We start from the raw sequence: 15,831 nt of genomic DNA on the forward strand, positions 1-15,831 counted from the left end.
TTCGCGTTCGACGCGTCTGAAGCGTCTGAAGCGTCTGAAGCGTCCGAAACGTCCGAAGCGTCGGAGGCGTTCAGTTCGGTCGAGTTCAGCACGTCCATCGAGTTGATCGAATTCACTGAGTTCACAGAATTCATCGAACTCAACGCCTGCATCGCGTTCATCGCCTCTTTTTTCCCCAGCTTTTTCCCCATCACCGGTTTCTCCAGTTTCTCCAGTTTCTCCGATTCTGCATCGTCCATTCGCTCCAACGCCTGCGATTCTATCTGCGTCGCATTCCCTTCCTCTTTCTTCTCTTTCTCTCTTTCCATTTTCCCCGACGCACTCGTCGCACGCGGCGTTTTGCCTCTCTTCGCTCCCTCCATTTCCATTTTCCCCGCGGAATCCGACGCCTCCCTCGCTTCCATCTTCCCCGCGGGTTCCGTCGGAGGCGTCACAGCGTGCAGCTCGCGAGCCTCGGAGCGCGGCTTCGCCTCCTGCGCGGTTTTGTTTGCAGGTTCAGATAAAAGCGGCTCAGTCCCGCGGAAATCGTCCAAAGCGGCGGATTGGTTGTGAAACGACCGCGGGTAGACGGAGTAGGTGACTTGAGGGAGCTGCGCGGGCTGCCATTTCTGCGTGGTGGCTAGAAGTGAAGGGAGCGAGGCGAGCGGACTGTCGAGAAAGAACGAGTCGAGCGAGAGAACCGTTTCGTCGTTCAGATGAAACCACTTGCCTGCATGCTGCACGGCACATGTGAAGTGTCCGGTGGATGCCTTCTCGTGGCGAAAGATCACCGCGGCCAGCTCATACGAGGCGTTCGAAACCGATTGGTCCTGCGATGAAGCGGCTCTCCGAGGCCTACGAGCGAGCAGAACTGCGCGAAATCGAGCGTCAAAGGGAGATCGAGCGGCGGATGTGGCTGCGCGAGGTGAATGGCGAGGATCGGAGGGAGCTCTTGAACAGTAATGAGCGACTCTGCGTCGCAGGCTCGCTTGCATCTATGGTAGAAAAGCGATGGAAAGGGAACGATGGGCACAGAAAGGAGTGCTCGGGAGTGAAAGCCTTGCGACTGAACTGGGCTTGGAGCACTTCTTCGAGTCGATTCTCGCTCTTTGCTTCGCATTCCTATGGATTATGGAGGGCGGACGCGGTTACTAAGAGCGTGAAATTGTCGGGAGTGAAGAAAACGCGATGGCATTCTAAACAACACGTCGTCAAGCTTCTTTTCCCAGAAAAACAAGCGGAGAGATCCTTCTAGGTGTGAGGAAATAGTATGAAAATGAACGGAAAAAGAAGAGAAGCCTTGCTCCTGGGCTGCCGACTGCATAGTTTGCATCAGACGGAAGAGTAAAGGAAGAGCCCCCTGAGGGGTGGAGCAATCAATTTGTAGATTGGAACAAAGAGAAGAACAGGAGACAGAGGATCTGGGAGACAATGCCATTTCCGCGAATTGTCTCTGGATCCAAAATATCACATTATTGTGATTTTTCGTGTTGCAGTGCAATCTATATAACAAAAAATCAAAAACGGTCAACAGGAGAGATTTAAACGGATAGAGTGCGAATAAACATTGAAGCACAACGTTAACAAAACAACGCTGATCTCCATTCTCCAACCCTGCAGGCAATATTGGATTCCGAATAGGAGCTTTCAACATTTCCAATTCCTTTTCCAATCCAGATAAAACGGAAGCAAGATAATCTAAATTGTATTGATTTCTATAATTATTATTGTAAAAGGCATAAAATACAGACACAAGGGATTTCCCATACAACTACATCCATACTTATTTTCTATAAGTAAAATCAAATTTCCACACTTACTTGTATGCGCACAACTAGAATTACCATAATGGTAGCAATCTTCATATTCTTGGACAATTAACTTGTTAGTTACAGAATCAAGTGCTTCCTTCATCTCAATAATTGCTTGGCGCTATCAATGAGAAATAAGGCACCTCGACCAAAAATATGAATAAGTGTTTTCCTATTTGAAAACGATTATTAAGTGAATCAAGCAATAAATTGGCAAAGGGCAAACGAAGGATTAATTGGGTCCAACTCATCAAGAAAAGGAAAACATATAATAGTTTTCTTTTATTGAGTAACACCCCATGTGATCGTTTCCTCTTGAATTGTTAATTGCTATATTGTAAATGTCATTAATAGAGTTACAAGAAAAATAATATCAAGATCAATAACAAATTAGTTAACAAGAACCTGTTTTTTTATACTATTTAACTCTGTAAATATAACACTATGCATATTTATGTACTGATATAGTTTATTATACTTTCACTGTGCTAGAACGCTTATTCCAAATTATTCCTTTCCTGCATACTGTAAATAACTTCACACATACTTTTTTGCAAGACCGCGTGTACAGCACTCTAGTGGTTTGATGACCTGAATCTCTCATTTTCTAACAAAGAATCCGAATGGATTTTATCTGCATATTACTGTGCCGAATCTTTTTGGATGATAGCTTTTTTTTCAAACACTTCAGGTCTATTTTTAAAAAGTGGTTTTCCTATTGATCATTCCTATTTCCTATTCATTTTCAGCTCTTGGAATTAATGGAGTATATGGAAAATCCACTGATAGATATTACGCGTATTAAAAGATAATTTCAAAAGACTGTAAGTATGGAAATTGCTATCTTTACATGTGGAGTTTATTATTAATACTAAAATAAAGCAGGTATTAGTAAAATATGAAATATATCTATTTTATATTTTTTACATTATAGCATAACTGAGACGTATTACGTTATCTATATCCGGTGAAAACAAGGGATAAAAACAATTTGTTATGCATTCATTCATAGAAATACATGGAACTACATGGAACTATACTCAGACGTTAGTATTATTAAGTACCAACTATTCATAATATTTATCACGATTTAAACAACTATTTATACTCATCAATATTACTCTCTTACCAGTCATTCATAAACTAGTACATGTTCTTTTGTTCCACCTGAAATTTGAAAAGAGATAAAGTACAAAACAGACATTATCTATACATTCATAACATAGTAATTACAAAGTAATCGTACATTATAAACAAACAGAATTTGTTTCTGGTGTTATATGACACTAAATAATATGATAACTACTGTGTATAATAAAGAGCTATACATATATCATAATTAAATTGAAAAGGTATTAAAAGGAATCGATTTGAATAAGAAACATAATAATACAATAATAAGAGAAAAATGAAACACAGAAAAGAAATACAGGCAATACAGTATGATTATTATAATTTATTCGATCGAACAACATTACAATTATAATATTTATGAGAATAATCATCTAAATGACTCGTGTGCAACAATAATCGATTTTGCGTCATATTCTTTTTATCTATTTCAATATAATACATTGCTGATTTTGTTAATTTTGTTAGTAATCACGTCCATATTGAAGTACTATTAATCGAAATGTACAAGGATGTTTGGGTAAGGAAATGAAACCAAATGGCTGGATTTCAGTCATATTGAGTAATAGAAAATGTGTAGTATTGCAATTCAATAATGGAGTACTTATTAATCAAGGATTTGTGCTCAATGAGCAGAAAGTGTTGAAAGTGTTTGGAAATCATCAAAATGGTGTTATTTCATATAATGAAGAACAATCCATAGTAGTAGTAGAAAAGGGAAAAGTTTACTTGGATCATGGAAGTCGATTTGAAGGACGGGTGTTGACAGAAAAAGAAAAAGAAGGTAAAATTGGAATTCCATTTGGATATGGTGAAATGTATGATGATGATGGAATATTGGTGTACAAGGGCATAATGATCAATGGGAAACGATTTGGATATGGAATGAGTTATCATAATAATGGATGTATTGAATATGAAGGATATTGGTGTGATGATAATCGATTTGGAATTGGAAAAGTGTATGATCGATCAGGCAAATTAATGAAAGAATGTGAATGGTATAATGGAATTGAATGTGATATTGATTATGAAGGAGATGGCAGCAAACCACTGAATATCGGAATGAAACATTTGAAACTGAGTAACAATTGTGTATTGGTTGATTGGGATGTTTCATTGTTGTATAATTTGGAATCAATCGAAATCGGCAATGAATGTTTTGGATCAGTGCAAACATTCCAAATCGATGGATTGAATCGATTGAAAATTATCAAAATCGGAAGCAATTCATTTACTAAGATGAAGAATGGAGCTGAAAATGATAAACTGAAATCATTCCACATATTGAATTGTGAATCATTGGAATCCGTTTAGATATTCTAAGAATTTGTCTAATATCACAGATATAATACTTGAAACACAATATCATAGAGGTTTTAGTAATTTGAATTGCTTAGGTTAGCACTTATTATTGATTGCCCATCACTAGATGTAGTAAGATTCTGGTGAATCCTCTTCCATGTAATACATTTATTATTCAGTATCTCTAGCTTGTACCAATTGCATGTTATGTTTAAAATCTTCTTGAAGTGCTTTTCGTTCATTCTACTTCATACCATGACTGTGTCATCTTGTTGATGTATAACTATGAGTAGAGGTGTTTTGAAATATCGATATTCTAAATCATTCAATTTTCTTGATTCAAATATTGAATGTATCACAGTAACTCTCTCCTCAAAGAATGACCCTAAAAGGAATTGAATGATATTCCGAGTTTCCTGAATCAGACATATCTTAATCCCAATATTGCCATTCATCAAGTTTTCCCTTTTGTTGTGATTCATTTGTTCTCTACAATAAACAACATTTCTCCTTCTCAAAATGTCCTAACTCTATTCATTACAGTAAACGAATACAAATAGTAGTATAGTACAACACACACCTGACACATAGACAATGGATACAGTTGCACACTAGCTCACGGAGAATCGATTATCCAATTCCACTCATTTCTCTGTTTCGATTTGACCCTACAATCCCAAAAATCTCTTGAATCAATCTCACACTATTTCAAACAGCAACGCCATCGATCATTCAGGTATTCAACAAACAAGCAAACTCATAAAGAGTTAACAATCTTAATTCTTACTAATATACTCAGGGTGGATCATTTCCTCGGGAACAAGATACTTATCAACCTCCTCCTTCGTGCACAGGCCCAGCTCGACCAACACATCGCGCACAGACTTTCCGGTCTGCAGCGCTGTCTTCGCCGCCTTCGTGCAGTTCTTGTATCCAATGAACGGCAGCAGGCAGGTCACGATTCCGATCGAGTTGTTCACCATTTCCGCGGTGTGCTCGGGGTTCGCCGTGATGTCCACCACGCACAGCTCGCGCAGCGTCCGCAGCGCGCGAGTGAACATTTGGATGCTGTTGAACACGTTGTAGATGATCACGGGCTCCATCACGTTCAGCTCCAGCTGGCCAGCCTCGGAGGCCATCGTGCAGGTCGTGTCCGCTCCGATGATCTGGAAGCAGGTCTGGTTCACCACTTCGGGAATCACAGGGTTCACCTTGCCGGGCATGATCGAGCTACCAGGAGCGCGAGGCGGCAGGTTGATCTCATGGAGACCGCAGCGAGGACCCGATCCCATCAGACGCAGATCGTTGCAGATCTGGGACACGCGAGCCGCGGTCACCTTCAGCGCGGCGTGGAAGTTGAGCATGCCGTACGTGTTCGAGGACGCCGAGATCATATCCGGCGCGATCTTCATATCGAAGCCCGTCACCTCGCACAGCGCCGCGCAGGCTTCCTTCGGGAAGTCGGGGTGCGCGGCCGCGCCCGTGCCGATCGCAGTACCGCCCAGGTTCTGCACCTTGAACGCCTCCGCAGCCACCTTGATGATCTCCAGCGACTCGCGCAGCGTGCTGGCGTAGCCGTGGAACTCCTGGCCCAGAGTCATCGGCACGGCGTCCTGCAGCTGGGTCCGACCCATCTTCAGAACGTCCTTGAACTCCTCCGCCTTCTTCTCAAAGGCGTCGATCAGCTTCTCCAGCTCCTCGACGAGAGCGAAGTGCTCCAGATACATGCCCAGCTTGCCGGAGCTCGGGTACGTATCGTTCGTCGACTGGCACTTGTTGATGTGGTCGTTGGGACTCACAATCGTGTACTCTCCCTTGTTGTGGCCGAGGATCTCCAGAGCACGGTTCGCGATCACCTCATTGGCGCACATGTTGGTGGAAGTTCCAGCTCCACCCTGGATCATGTCCACGATGAAGTTGTCGTCCAGCTTTCCTTCGATTACCTCATCGCAAGCAGCAGAAACGGCATCCACGATCTCCTTCTTGATGAGGCCAAGTCGGCCGTTGGCAATAATACAAGCCTTCTTGATCAATCCGTAAGCTTTAATGAAGTTTCGGAAGCTCGAAAGGCGAACTCCAGTAATGTTGTAGTTGTAAAATCCTCGCAGAGTCTGAACTCCGTAGTAGGCGTCCTTCGGGACCTTCATCTCTCCAAGGAGATCAGATTCAACACGGAATTCCTTAGCGTTCAACTAACAATTCACAAGGAGGGTCAATCTCATACGACTTCGCTGATGGCGGCGCTATTTTTATCGGATTCGTAGACAGAAAGAAGAGGGAACATGGTTTAATAAAAATAATGATAAAGTTTTGATAGTAGAAACGTGGAAACGTAGTAATTTTTGTTCGAGAAGATTGTGTTTGAAAAATGTTCTTAGCGAAATGATTTTCCGGTGCTATGTATCTCAGATACAGGAACCCTTAAAGAGATCTTTGAATCAACGTGCATGAGGAGATTCCACCATTCATAGATCATAGTATTACCACCTCTAATAAGAGCCAACCTTATACATTTTCTATGTAATTCACATTTTCGTTGTTCTTATGACTGTTTCCCTCAAAGAGGCAGTCAAGCAGTTGTTTATCAATTCCTTTGGTGGTTTACCACAATGCTACGTTTTTGCTCCAGGTCGCGTGAGTTTCATGGGGGAACATGCGGACTACTGCGATGGATTTGTGTGTCCTATGGCGATTCATCTGGGTACTATGGTCACTGGAAGATTGATTCCTGGCTCTGTTTGCTCATTTTCACAGTTTTATCGTTAGACTTGCCGTGTCGTATCTGCTAATAAGGGAGGTATTCAGGAGTTCAAGGGTGATGCTTCTCTGGCTCCTGATGAAAGTGGAAGTAGGGCGAACTATGTATCTGTACTTTATTTGTTGGTATTGTGATAGTTAGGGTGTTGTCCACGAATTTATGAAGCATTTTTCGATTTCTGAGATTGGCTTTGATTTAGCTATCGTTTCAAATGTTCCGTTGGGAGGTGGTCTCAGCAGCTCTGCGTCGCTCGAAGTCGCAGTTTCTTTGTTTCTAGAGCAAATCCTCCACAAGCCCCTCGCTCCTGAGCTCCGCGCTCTCCTCTGCCAGTCCGCCGAACACACGTTTGCTCACATGCCCTGCGGCATCATGGACCAGTTCACTTCCTCTTGCGGTGTTCGCGGTCATCTTCTGCTCCTCGACTGCCGCTCCAACCACTTCGAGCTGGTTCCTCTCAGCGACCCCTCCGTCTCCATCGTGGTCTGCAACAGCAACAAAAAGCACCAGCTCGCCGGCAGCGAGTACCCCGACCGCGTCCGTCAGTGCAGAGAAGCTTTGGCCGTGCTGCAGTCTCGCTTCCCCGCGCTCTGCGCTCTGCGCGACGCGTCGCTTGCCTAAGTCGAGTCTGTGCGATCGCAGCTAAGCGAGACGGCGTATCGCCGCGCGGTGCACATCGTTTCGGAGTGTCAGCGCTGTCTAGACTGCTGCGAGGCGCTGCGAGCGCGGGATTTCGACGCGGTGGGACGGCTGCTGCTGGAGAGCCACGCGTCGCTGCGCGAGAACTTCGAGGTGAGCACGCCGGAGCTGGATCTGCTGGTGGAGATCGCGATGGAGCAGGACGGCGTGTTCGGAGCGCGGCTGACGGGCGGAGGGTTCGGAGGGTGCGTGGTGTGCTTGGTGGCGAGAGAGGAGGCAGAGAAGGTGATGAGGACCCTGGAGAAGGAGTTCTGGAGTCGGACGGGGGAGAAGTGCGATGTGTTCAGGACGGAGCCGTCGCAGGGAGCGAGGGTGGTGAGAGAAGAGGAGGAGTGGGAAGAAGTGGAGCCAGCGAATGAATGAATGAATGAATGAATGAGTAAACGTTTTTGAATGTATCAATCAATGAATGAGAGAGCGATTCACGGTAATTCGTTCAGCTCTCACTATACGATTTGTTTGTTGGAGAAAAGAACTGATGAACAAACAGACCGAATGAATTAATTAATAATAAATAGATGAATGAATGAATGAATGCATGAATGAATGAAAGCTAGAAGAACTCTATGTCCTTCAGTTTGGAAAAGGCTTTTTCTTCCTTTTCAGCGTTAAACTTGTTCGCCAACTCCAGTTCCGACTCCAAATAGGGAAGAGTCACTGCGTTCTCGCCTTCGGCCTCTTTGAGAGCTTTGATTTGCTCGGTTAAAGCGGTGATCCACATGCTTTTCAGTTCCGGACAAGCACGCTTTAATAGATTGTTCACGGTGGGAGCAGTCGACATATCGCGCGTGTCACTGATCATTCCGAGATCTCCGCCATGTACACAGATAAAAATACCGGGATATCCAGGAAGCTCAAGTTGATGACGATCGTTCTAGAGATTATCACGAAAAATAGGCAATACCCTCAATTTCTCGCGCATTTCTAACAATTTCTTTGGTGTTGTAGAGTCATCTGGCCATTTCATACAGTAGTTCCAACTAGCAGTCACAAGCACTAAAAATGTGATACCGCACTAAGATACGTTTAATGACTTCATACTTTTTTACACAATGCTCCGGCCAAGTGTAATACGTAGGAAGCTATCAGATCACTACGATAATACCTCGGCTCTACTTGAATTGTTCCGCGATACCGTGCTGGTGATTTAGCAATGCTTTTAGCTGGTACTACACAATACTTACAACTTTAGCTCATATACCTTTTTTATTTGAAGTAGACTTGCTGTCCGATTTTGATCCAGACGGAGCCATATTCCAGTGAACCTATTTTTGTTTTGAAATGCAAAAACAGTCCGAAGAAGAATGGAAATCAACGTTTGTTGAAAGCAAGAAGAAGGTGCAGGATGACGTAAGCCCTGAAGAACTCTCCTTGGTTAATGCAATTCTAGGTTTGGGTTTTTCTTTGTGCTTTTTTATTTTAGACCTGATAGAGAAGGTGGAAAAGAAGGAAATTACGATTCCTGAATCAAATCGGGAACTCAGACATATTACCGAATTGTTTCAGCAGCTGAAGCGCCAGTTATTGTCCTACCGAGCTGAAAAGTGGAATAGGGTATTTTTGGCTTCGGTTTTTCAATTAGGACCTGAAACATTTACAGCGATGGGTTTGTTCTTCTCTCCAAAAGTCTCAAAAAGGGTTTACAATGTCAAACATCATTTCTTCAAACTCTCCATTTTTACAACAAGATCGACCTATTTTGGCAAAGCCAGGAGTGGTAGCAGGTTCCGAACATCCAGTTCGTCCTTCCTCTTCATTATCGACGTCGTCCTCAACACCTGCACTCCCCATCCCACCCAAAAGCGCGACATCCCAATTTGTAGTTTCCTCTTTACACAACACAGTTCACTCAATACAAACAAAAGAAAACTCTCTATCGATTACAGATATCTCATCGAGTCTGCTCACTCTGTATCCTCTTCACCCCCTTTTCACACGATAGCGAAGAGACCAAAAGGGGAATTTTCATTAGCTCCGTTAAGGATTCGGTGATTTTGATTCGCGAAATAACGGGAAGTGTGTATGTGAAGGATGTCTCGAATTCCATTATTTCAGTGAACTGCCAGCAAATTCGGATTCACTGCACAACAAATTCGCTTTTCTGCCTGCAAATTCCAAATCATCCCGTGATCGAGGACTCGAACAGCGTGTCTTTTTCTGAAAACGTTTTCATTTGGGGTCAAGAGCTAGCTGCCAGTGTACAGAGCGTACTCACATTGGATCCATACTATGTAGAATCGATTTGCTGATGTGCTAGACTTCAACTGGCTACGAAAAGAAAAGTCCCCAAACTGGAAGAGAGCGTCCTTGTCAGAATTTTTGTTAGATCATAATACACTTTTAGCACTTCTGAAAAGAGCAATGGGATTCTCTTTTGTTCGCATTGATTCTGGTCAGGTTGGAATGCTCGAAGGCTATTTCTGTTTGTTTGAAACACAAACAAGTGAGAAAATCCTCCGCACCAAGATAAAATGAATTCCCGCGGAGGAGTATTTTCTGTACAAAATCTAAAACGGCTTGCACTCGAATGAAACTTTGTTTCTCTTCTTCTGGATTAAGGGATGTGTCAATTTCACTGGAAATTGGTGTCCAAGAAGCAAAGAAACAACTTGGCCAACTCATGGGAATAGATCCAAATTTAATATACTTAATTTATAAAGGAAGAATTTTGAAGTCTGAAATCTCGCTTCGAGAGAGCGGTACTGGTTGTTGTGTTTTATAATCTCCAGGGTTAACAGAAGATTCCATTCTCCATATTGTAATTAGTAGAGAGCTTCATAGAGAGCCTTCTACAAATTCAGATGACTCGTCTTTTAAGCCATCTGAAGTGTGTTGTGAGGATCATTTTTCTCGTGTTTCTACTGATCCTGAATATCAAGAAGAAGAACCTATAATTGCCTCTGTCATTCTCCATATTTTTGGTGATGCTGTAAAATCTTGTCAAACTCAAGATGATTTTTCCAAAGCATTACGTAGTGTTCGGAATGCTCTAGATCTCAACCCGTCGCTAATGAAAGAAGTCATTTGTACGCCCCTTTTCCAGGACATCATGTCGGATCTATCGATTGTCCGTCAGCTGCTACTCTCAAATAAGCTAATTGTGGAACTAGTTGATTCAAACCCAGAGCTTCTCGATTTCCTGAACGATGATTCCCACCTCCAAGATCTCATCAATGTCTTATCAAACACCGAAAACTATCCAGATCTCGCCCATCTTCGGCGAATGGTCGTCCAGAAAATCGAACAGGTCCTCGGTAACAGACTCCAATTCACCCCAGTCAAGGAGGAATTGAACGCTCCGGCCGCTGATTCGTCTGTTGAATCGACTGCTCCCAATCCCTTCAACCAAGCCGAGAAGGGAGAGCGTCGCTGTCGTGAAGACCATATCACGTTGCTGTGCCAAATCATTGCGCATCGACCTGATATCGTCAAAACAGTGAGCGAATATGTGTGTTGTGAGACGTAGTTTATGCGAAGAACCCAGATTTATAAGCAGATCGCGGCTCGAAAACCCGAGTTGCTGGATGAATTGCTAAAACCAGAGCGACTGCGACTGCTGGGGAACCCGGAGATGATCCGAACGCTGATTCGGATGGACCATTCGATTCAGCAATGCGTATCGAAACGGAAAGGATCGGATGTTTGTTCTCAAGTAAATGATAAAGAGAACAGTGAAAAGAAAGGATTGGATGTTTGTTGTCAAACGCACAACATAGTAAAGAGAAGGATGAAAAGAAAGGACTGGATGTTTGGTATCAAACACACAACATAGAATATTACTGACGTGTTGTCACAAACTCCTGCGCTTCTTCCTGGGTCGTTCTTTCGATCCGACTCGTCTCATTGCGTAACAAAATGCGGTAAAAACGCGTCGCCACATCGAGGAGCTCCGGCTTAAACGTCGTACAGAAAATCTGGCACTGCGCTCCCTGCTGCTCCGCTTGTCTCTGCATCAGCCGAGCCAATTCCACGCGGTAGTTCGTGTCCAACTCCGCATCCACCTCGTCAAACAGATAAAACGGCGCGGGATCCGCGCGCTGAATCGCAAAAATCAACGACAGCGCGATCACCGCTTTCTGTCCGCCCGACAGCTGCGCCTTCGACGATTCCTCGCCGCCTCCAAAGCGCACGCGAAGCCCAATCCCGGTGAACTCCTCGTTGTAGGGGTTCTCTTTGAGCATCACAAGCTCGGCCTGGCCTTGCGGCACCATTTCGTGGAATGTGTCGGCGAAGTGTTTGGCTACCTGCTTAAACGTTCGCGTGATGGCTTCGTTTTTACGCTCATCCAAGGTCTAGAATCGATTCCAAAGGGAGAATGAAACGCGAATGAGTCCGTGGATGCTCTCCATCCCGTTGACTAATTCTTGATGACGGCGATCGAAGTCGTTTCGTTTGTCATCGAAGAGTTTGTATTGGTCGAGTGCCTTGCGATTCACTTTATCGAATTTCAAGAGTTTCTTGTTCGCTTCGTCTAGTTTGCGTTTCAACAACTCCGGAGAATAGTCGCGATAGCGGTCGGCGCCTTCCGGAATGCTGCTAATCGTGCTGATTTCTCGACGCTTTTCGTCGAGAAGCGCCATCGCGTTGTTTCGCTTCTGCAAAAGCTCTTGCATCGTATTCCGAACGCTGTAAATCTGCTTTTCGAACTGTTCTTCCTGCCGCTTCAGCTCGTTTTCCCGCTCCGTTTGCTGATCGTGCTGCTGCATCAACTGGTGTCGGCGATTCTCCATCGTCTGCAGATCGTTCTGCAGCGCGTCCAGCTCTTCTCGTTTGCGCTGCAGCATCGACTCCTGCTTCGCGATCACCGACTGCTCGTCTCCATTGAGTACCACCGTGTGGTCGTTCAGCATCGATTCGGATTGGCTCTGCTCCTGCTCCAAATCCAACTACGCGTCACTTCGCTCTCTCACACCCACCAATTGCTTCTGCAGCATGCGGCTTCGCGTCTCCAGTCCCACACGCGTCACACGGAGCTGATCCACTTCCTGCAACGCCTCGCTTCGCTGGCTCGACAGCGCCTTGACTTCCTCCTCCAATCGATTCAGTTCGTCTTCGCTCAGCACTGCAGAAGGCGAGCGAATGTCGCTTTCCAGCTGCTGCAGACGCGTCTGCGCGACTTGCAGCGCGGATTCGGCGGAAGGAAGCGACGCTTCGAGCTGCTCGCGACGCTCTGCGAGATGCTGCAAGCGATCGAGAGCTTCCTGCTCGTCCGTGATCAGCGCCGCGAGCTTCGAACTGAGCAGCCGCGAGGTGGAGGTGATCTGCGTTTCCTGCGTCAGCAACTGCAGCTCTTGCTGATGGATCGCTTCCAATTTCTGCTTGTTGTTCTCTTTATCGTCCTGCTTCGCTTTCAGCTCCTGCTCTTTCGATTCCACCGAGCGCCACAGACGCAGCCGACTCACGCGATTATCGAAATACCCGCCTCGAATCGCGCCGCGCTTCCCCACTTTCTCTCCAGACAGCGTCACACAGTTCACGTGATACAGCTCCGCGATTTCGGTCGCCGTCTCGAGATCATTGCAGAGCATCGTGCTTCCAAACACGCTCAGCATCACCGGTCGCAGCGATTCATCGAATTCGATGCATCGCAGCAGCGGAAAGCACCGATTGTCCTTCGGAAATTCCGGCTCGCGAATCGTCTCCCGCATTTGCTCCACCGGCAAAACCGTGATTCGCCCCAGCCGCTGCTCCTTGCAGTACTCCACGATCTGCGCTCCCACGGCGTCGTTCCGCACGGCAATGTGGAAGAGACGCATCCCCGCGGTATTCTCGAGCGCCGTGACGAACTTCTCTTGCAGAGGCCGGAACAACGCGGCGACGGGGCCGAAGATCGACGAGAGATCGATGTTCGGAATGGACTGGATCGCGTCCATGCTCGCTCGCGTATCTGCAGGCAGCTGCCATTCACACCCTCCGCCCATTGTGCACCAGACGGTTCAACTCGCGTCGCTCCGCGTCGATCGCCGCGCTCTCCTTCTCGATCTCCCCGTTCAGCGTCTCGTTCGCACGCCACAGCTGCTTCCGATCCGCCAGCACCTGCTCCAGCGACGATCGAACCCCCGCCAGTTCGCTCCGCAGCTCGCTCTGCCGCGTTGACAGCTCCTCCTTCTGCTGATGTTTCTGCTGCACCGACCGCTCCAGCGCCTCCGAGTCCGCGCGCGCCGCCTGCAATTGCTCCTGAATGCCCTGCAGAATGCTCCGCTTCGCCTCCACGTCCCTCTGCATCGGCTCCAGCTCGCGCTTCATCGCCTCCTCGCGCTCCTCCGACGACTCGTGCTGCTGCCAGCGCCTCCGGCTTCGCTCGACTTCCAGCGCCGCCTGCTTCGCAGAGAACGCCGATTCCAGCTCGGCCGCGCGCTTCTCCGCCTTCTCCAGCTGCGGAACCACTTCCTCCTGCAGTCGCTGCCCGCTCTGCATCAAATCCGCACGGTAGCGCTCGGCGGTCTGGGCGTCGCGCTGCTGCCGCTCGCGCTGATCTTGAAACCGCGTTTTGAGCTCGGCGAGGTCGAGCTCCATGGACGTGACTTCCTGGAGAAGCGATTTGCGATCGGTTTCGAGCTGGGAGGTGGAGGAGGCGATCGAGGATTCTTCGAGGGAGATGGCGGCGAGCGCCTCGCGGAGCTGCTTGAGCTGGTCGAGAACGTCGTCGTACTGCGCGTGGAGCTGCGCAAGCTCGTCTGCGTGGATTTTTCGACGCGCGTTGCAGCGGTTGATCTACGGAGAAGCGAGAACGAACGCCGACTTCTTCCTCCTTTTCGCGGATATCCGCCGAGGACAGGAAGTAAATGCAGATTCGACGCTCACGATCGTACTGCAGATACTCTTCCAGCATGTCCTTCTCTTTCTCCAGCTCCTACACGATGAGTCTTCTGCAATAGAGCAGCCAACGCTCAGACTCGCTTTCATGTCGTTGATTAAATCGTTCACTTGGTCCACTTTCTGCTTTGTGTCTTCCAAAACCGCTTCCGATTCGCGTCGACGATCTTCGTAGACACGCGTTCCCGCCACTTCTTTCAACAGACGGAGACGGCCTGCGTCGGACAGCTCGCAGATCTGCTTCACACTGCCCTGCTCGACCATGTAGTAGGGATTGTCGCGCGAAAAACCGGCGGTTTCTAGAAAGCTCTCCATTTCGCTCTACACATAAAAACAAGGAGGAAACGCATGCTTTTGTGTAGAGCTTGTTGTTCACATAGAAAGAGTCGCTGGAACCACTCACAACACGTCGAATCACGACTTCCTCGGACTCAACCTGGAATAAAAAACGATAGGAAAGCGAGTACGGGAAACCGCTCGTCTGTGTTATCGAATACAATGTCAACGAGACATCTATTTACGGCATCGTGACGCCCTTTCTACAAAAGAGACCAAATCGAGATTTGATACATGAAACAATCCTCGCATTTGCTCTTCGTCGATTTTCATGTACTTAGGACTCAAGACAAATTGAATTGCTAGAGTTTGAGAGAAAGGAGTTCCTTTACCTCGGAAGAAGTTTGATTTCCCTGAGCCATTCACGCCCACTAATTCTGAACCATTGATATCGAGATATACGTATCACATTGATTCCAGGACCAAACAACTCGGGATTTTCTGCTTTTGCATAGCTCCCAAACCCTTCGATAATCACCTTCTTAATATGCATTTTTAAATGTAACTAAGAAAAGCGAATCAATTTTTGGCGCGATTTTCAGGACGAAGAGGCAGTTTCATTCATAGGAATAACAGCATGCAGAGACATTTTTCTCCCAGTAATTTGATCTCTTTAATATCGAATCCGAGTGAGGATGAGCCTGCTCGAGTAAGAAGCGTGTATGTGGAGTTGACTTTTTTAGGTTAGTGAGAGCGCGTTTTCGTTTCTATTTTCCGAGTTTATTAGTTACCAGAAGAAAAGAGTGACGAGTAGTACCGAACTTGAACAAAAGTGACTTTTTGCGATTTTATGGAGTGATTTGTAGGATCGACAACTGTGGGTTCGATATTGGATACAAATTATTGGAATATCTCTACTCCAACTCAAAGCCTGGGAAAAGACCTACAAAAGTACTGGACGCTCTCCAATTTATCAGCACTCCTTGTTGGCAGTTCCTCTTTGGACGAAATGTCGACTCTCTGGAAAAGGGAGCGGATAACGATAATGAATATATGATT

The 15,831-nt window shown here is 46.1% G+C and overlaps 5 protein-coding genes; 3 read left to right on the plus strand and 2 right to left on the minus strand.

The window, feature by feature from the left end:
• Positions 1 to 4,980: 4,980 nt before the first annotated feature.
• GSBLH_T00003778001 (uncharacterized protein) lies at positions 4,981 to 6,522 on the minus strand. XM_013042569.1 has 2 exons: positions 6,451 to 6,522; positions 4,981 to 6,418 (listed from the first exon to the last, which is right to left on the minus strand). Exons 1-2 carry the CDS (start codon positions 6,508 to 6,510, stop codon positions 5,003 to 5,005), a joined length of 1,476 nt encoding a protein of 491 aa, XP_012898023.1. The 5' UTR covers positions 6,511 to 6,522; the 3' UTR covers positions 4,981 to 5,002.
• A 248-nt stretch (positions 6,523 to 6,770) lies between these two features.
• Positions 6,771 to 8,039, plus strand: GSBLH_T00003779001 (uncharacterized protein; the record flags this gene model as incomplete). Its single annotated transcript, XM_013042570.1, has 4 exons — positions 6,771 to 6,962; positions 6,993 to 7,094; positions 7,126 to 7,522; positions 7,555 to 8,039. 4 exons carry the CDS (start codon positions 6,771 to 6,773, stop codon positions 8,037 to 8,039), a joined length of 1,176 nt encoding a protein of 391 aa, XP_012898024.1.
• Positions 8,040 to 8,961: 922 nt separating this feature from the next.
• Positions 8,962 to 10,155, plus strand: GSBLH_T00006707001 (uncharacterized protein; the record flags this gene model as incomplete). The annotated part of the gene is made up of 5 exons (XM_013042571.1): positions 8,962 to 9,070; positions 9,104 to 9,234; positions 9,263 to 9,591; positions 9,653 to 9,887; positions 9,916 to 10,155. 5 exons carry the CDS (start codon positions 8,962 to 8,964, stop codon positions 10,153 to 10,155), a joined length of 1,044 nt encoding a protein of 347 aa, XP_012898025.1.
• Positions 10,156 to 10,690: 535 nt separating this feature from the next.
• On the plus strand, positions 10,691 to 11,146 carry GSBLH_T00006708001 (uncharacterized protein; the record flags this gene model as incomplete). Its single annotated transcript, XM_013042572.1, has 1 exon — positions 10,691 to 11,146. One exon carries the CDS (start codon positions 10,691 to 10,693, stop codon positions 11,144 to 11,146), a length of 456 nt encoding a protein of 151 aa, XP_012898026.1.
• A 310-nt stretch (positions 11,147 to 11,456) lies between these two features.
• GSBLH_T00003780001 (uncharacterized protein) lies at positions 11,457 to 15,325 on the minus strand (the record flags this gene model as incomplete). The annotated part of the gene is made up of 11 exons (XM_013042573.1): positions 11,457 to 11,972; positions 12,003 to 12,566; positions 12,597 to 13,577; positions 13,609 to 14,394; positions 14,423 to 14,533; positions 14,569 to 14,803; positions 14,832 to 14,932; positions 14,964 to 15,035; positions 15,067 to 15,134; positions 15,165 to 15,203; positions 15,235 to 15,325. 11 exons carry the CDS (start codon positions 15,323 to 15,325, stop codon positions 11,457 to 11,459), a joined length of 3,564 nt encoding a protein of 1,187 aa, XP_012898027.1.
• Between the last annotated feature and the right edge of the window lie 506 nt (positions 15,326 to 15,831).

This window comes from Blastocystis hominis (assembly GCF_000151665.1).
Source record: "Blastocystis hominis, Singapore isolate B (sub-type 7) whole genome shotgun sequence assembly, scaffold_4".
Classification (NCBI taxonomy): Eukaryota; class Bigyra; order Opalinata; family Blastocystidae; genus Blastocystis; species Blastocystis hominis.

Coding starts and splice junctions, on each gene's coding strand:
- GSBLH_T00003778001 (XM_013042569.1), bottom strand. CDS start 6,510: ATGTTCCCTCTTCTTTCTGTCTACGAATCCGATAAAAATAGCGCCGCC. Junction 6,419..6,450: donor GCGCCGCCATCAGCGAAGTC/GTATGAGATTGA, acceptor GTGAATTGTTAG/TTGAACGCTAAGGAATTCCG.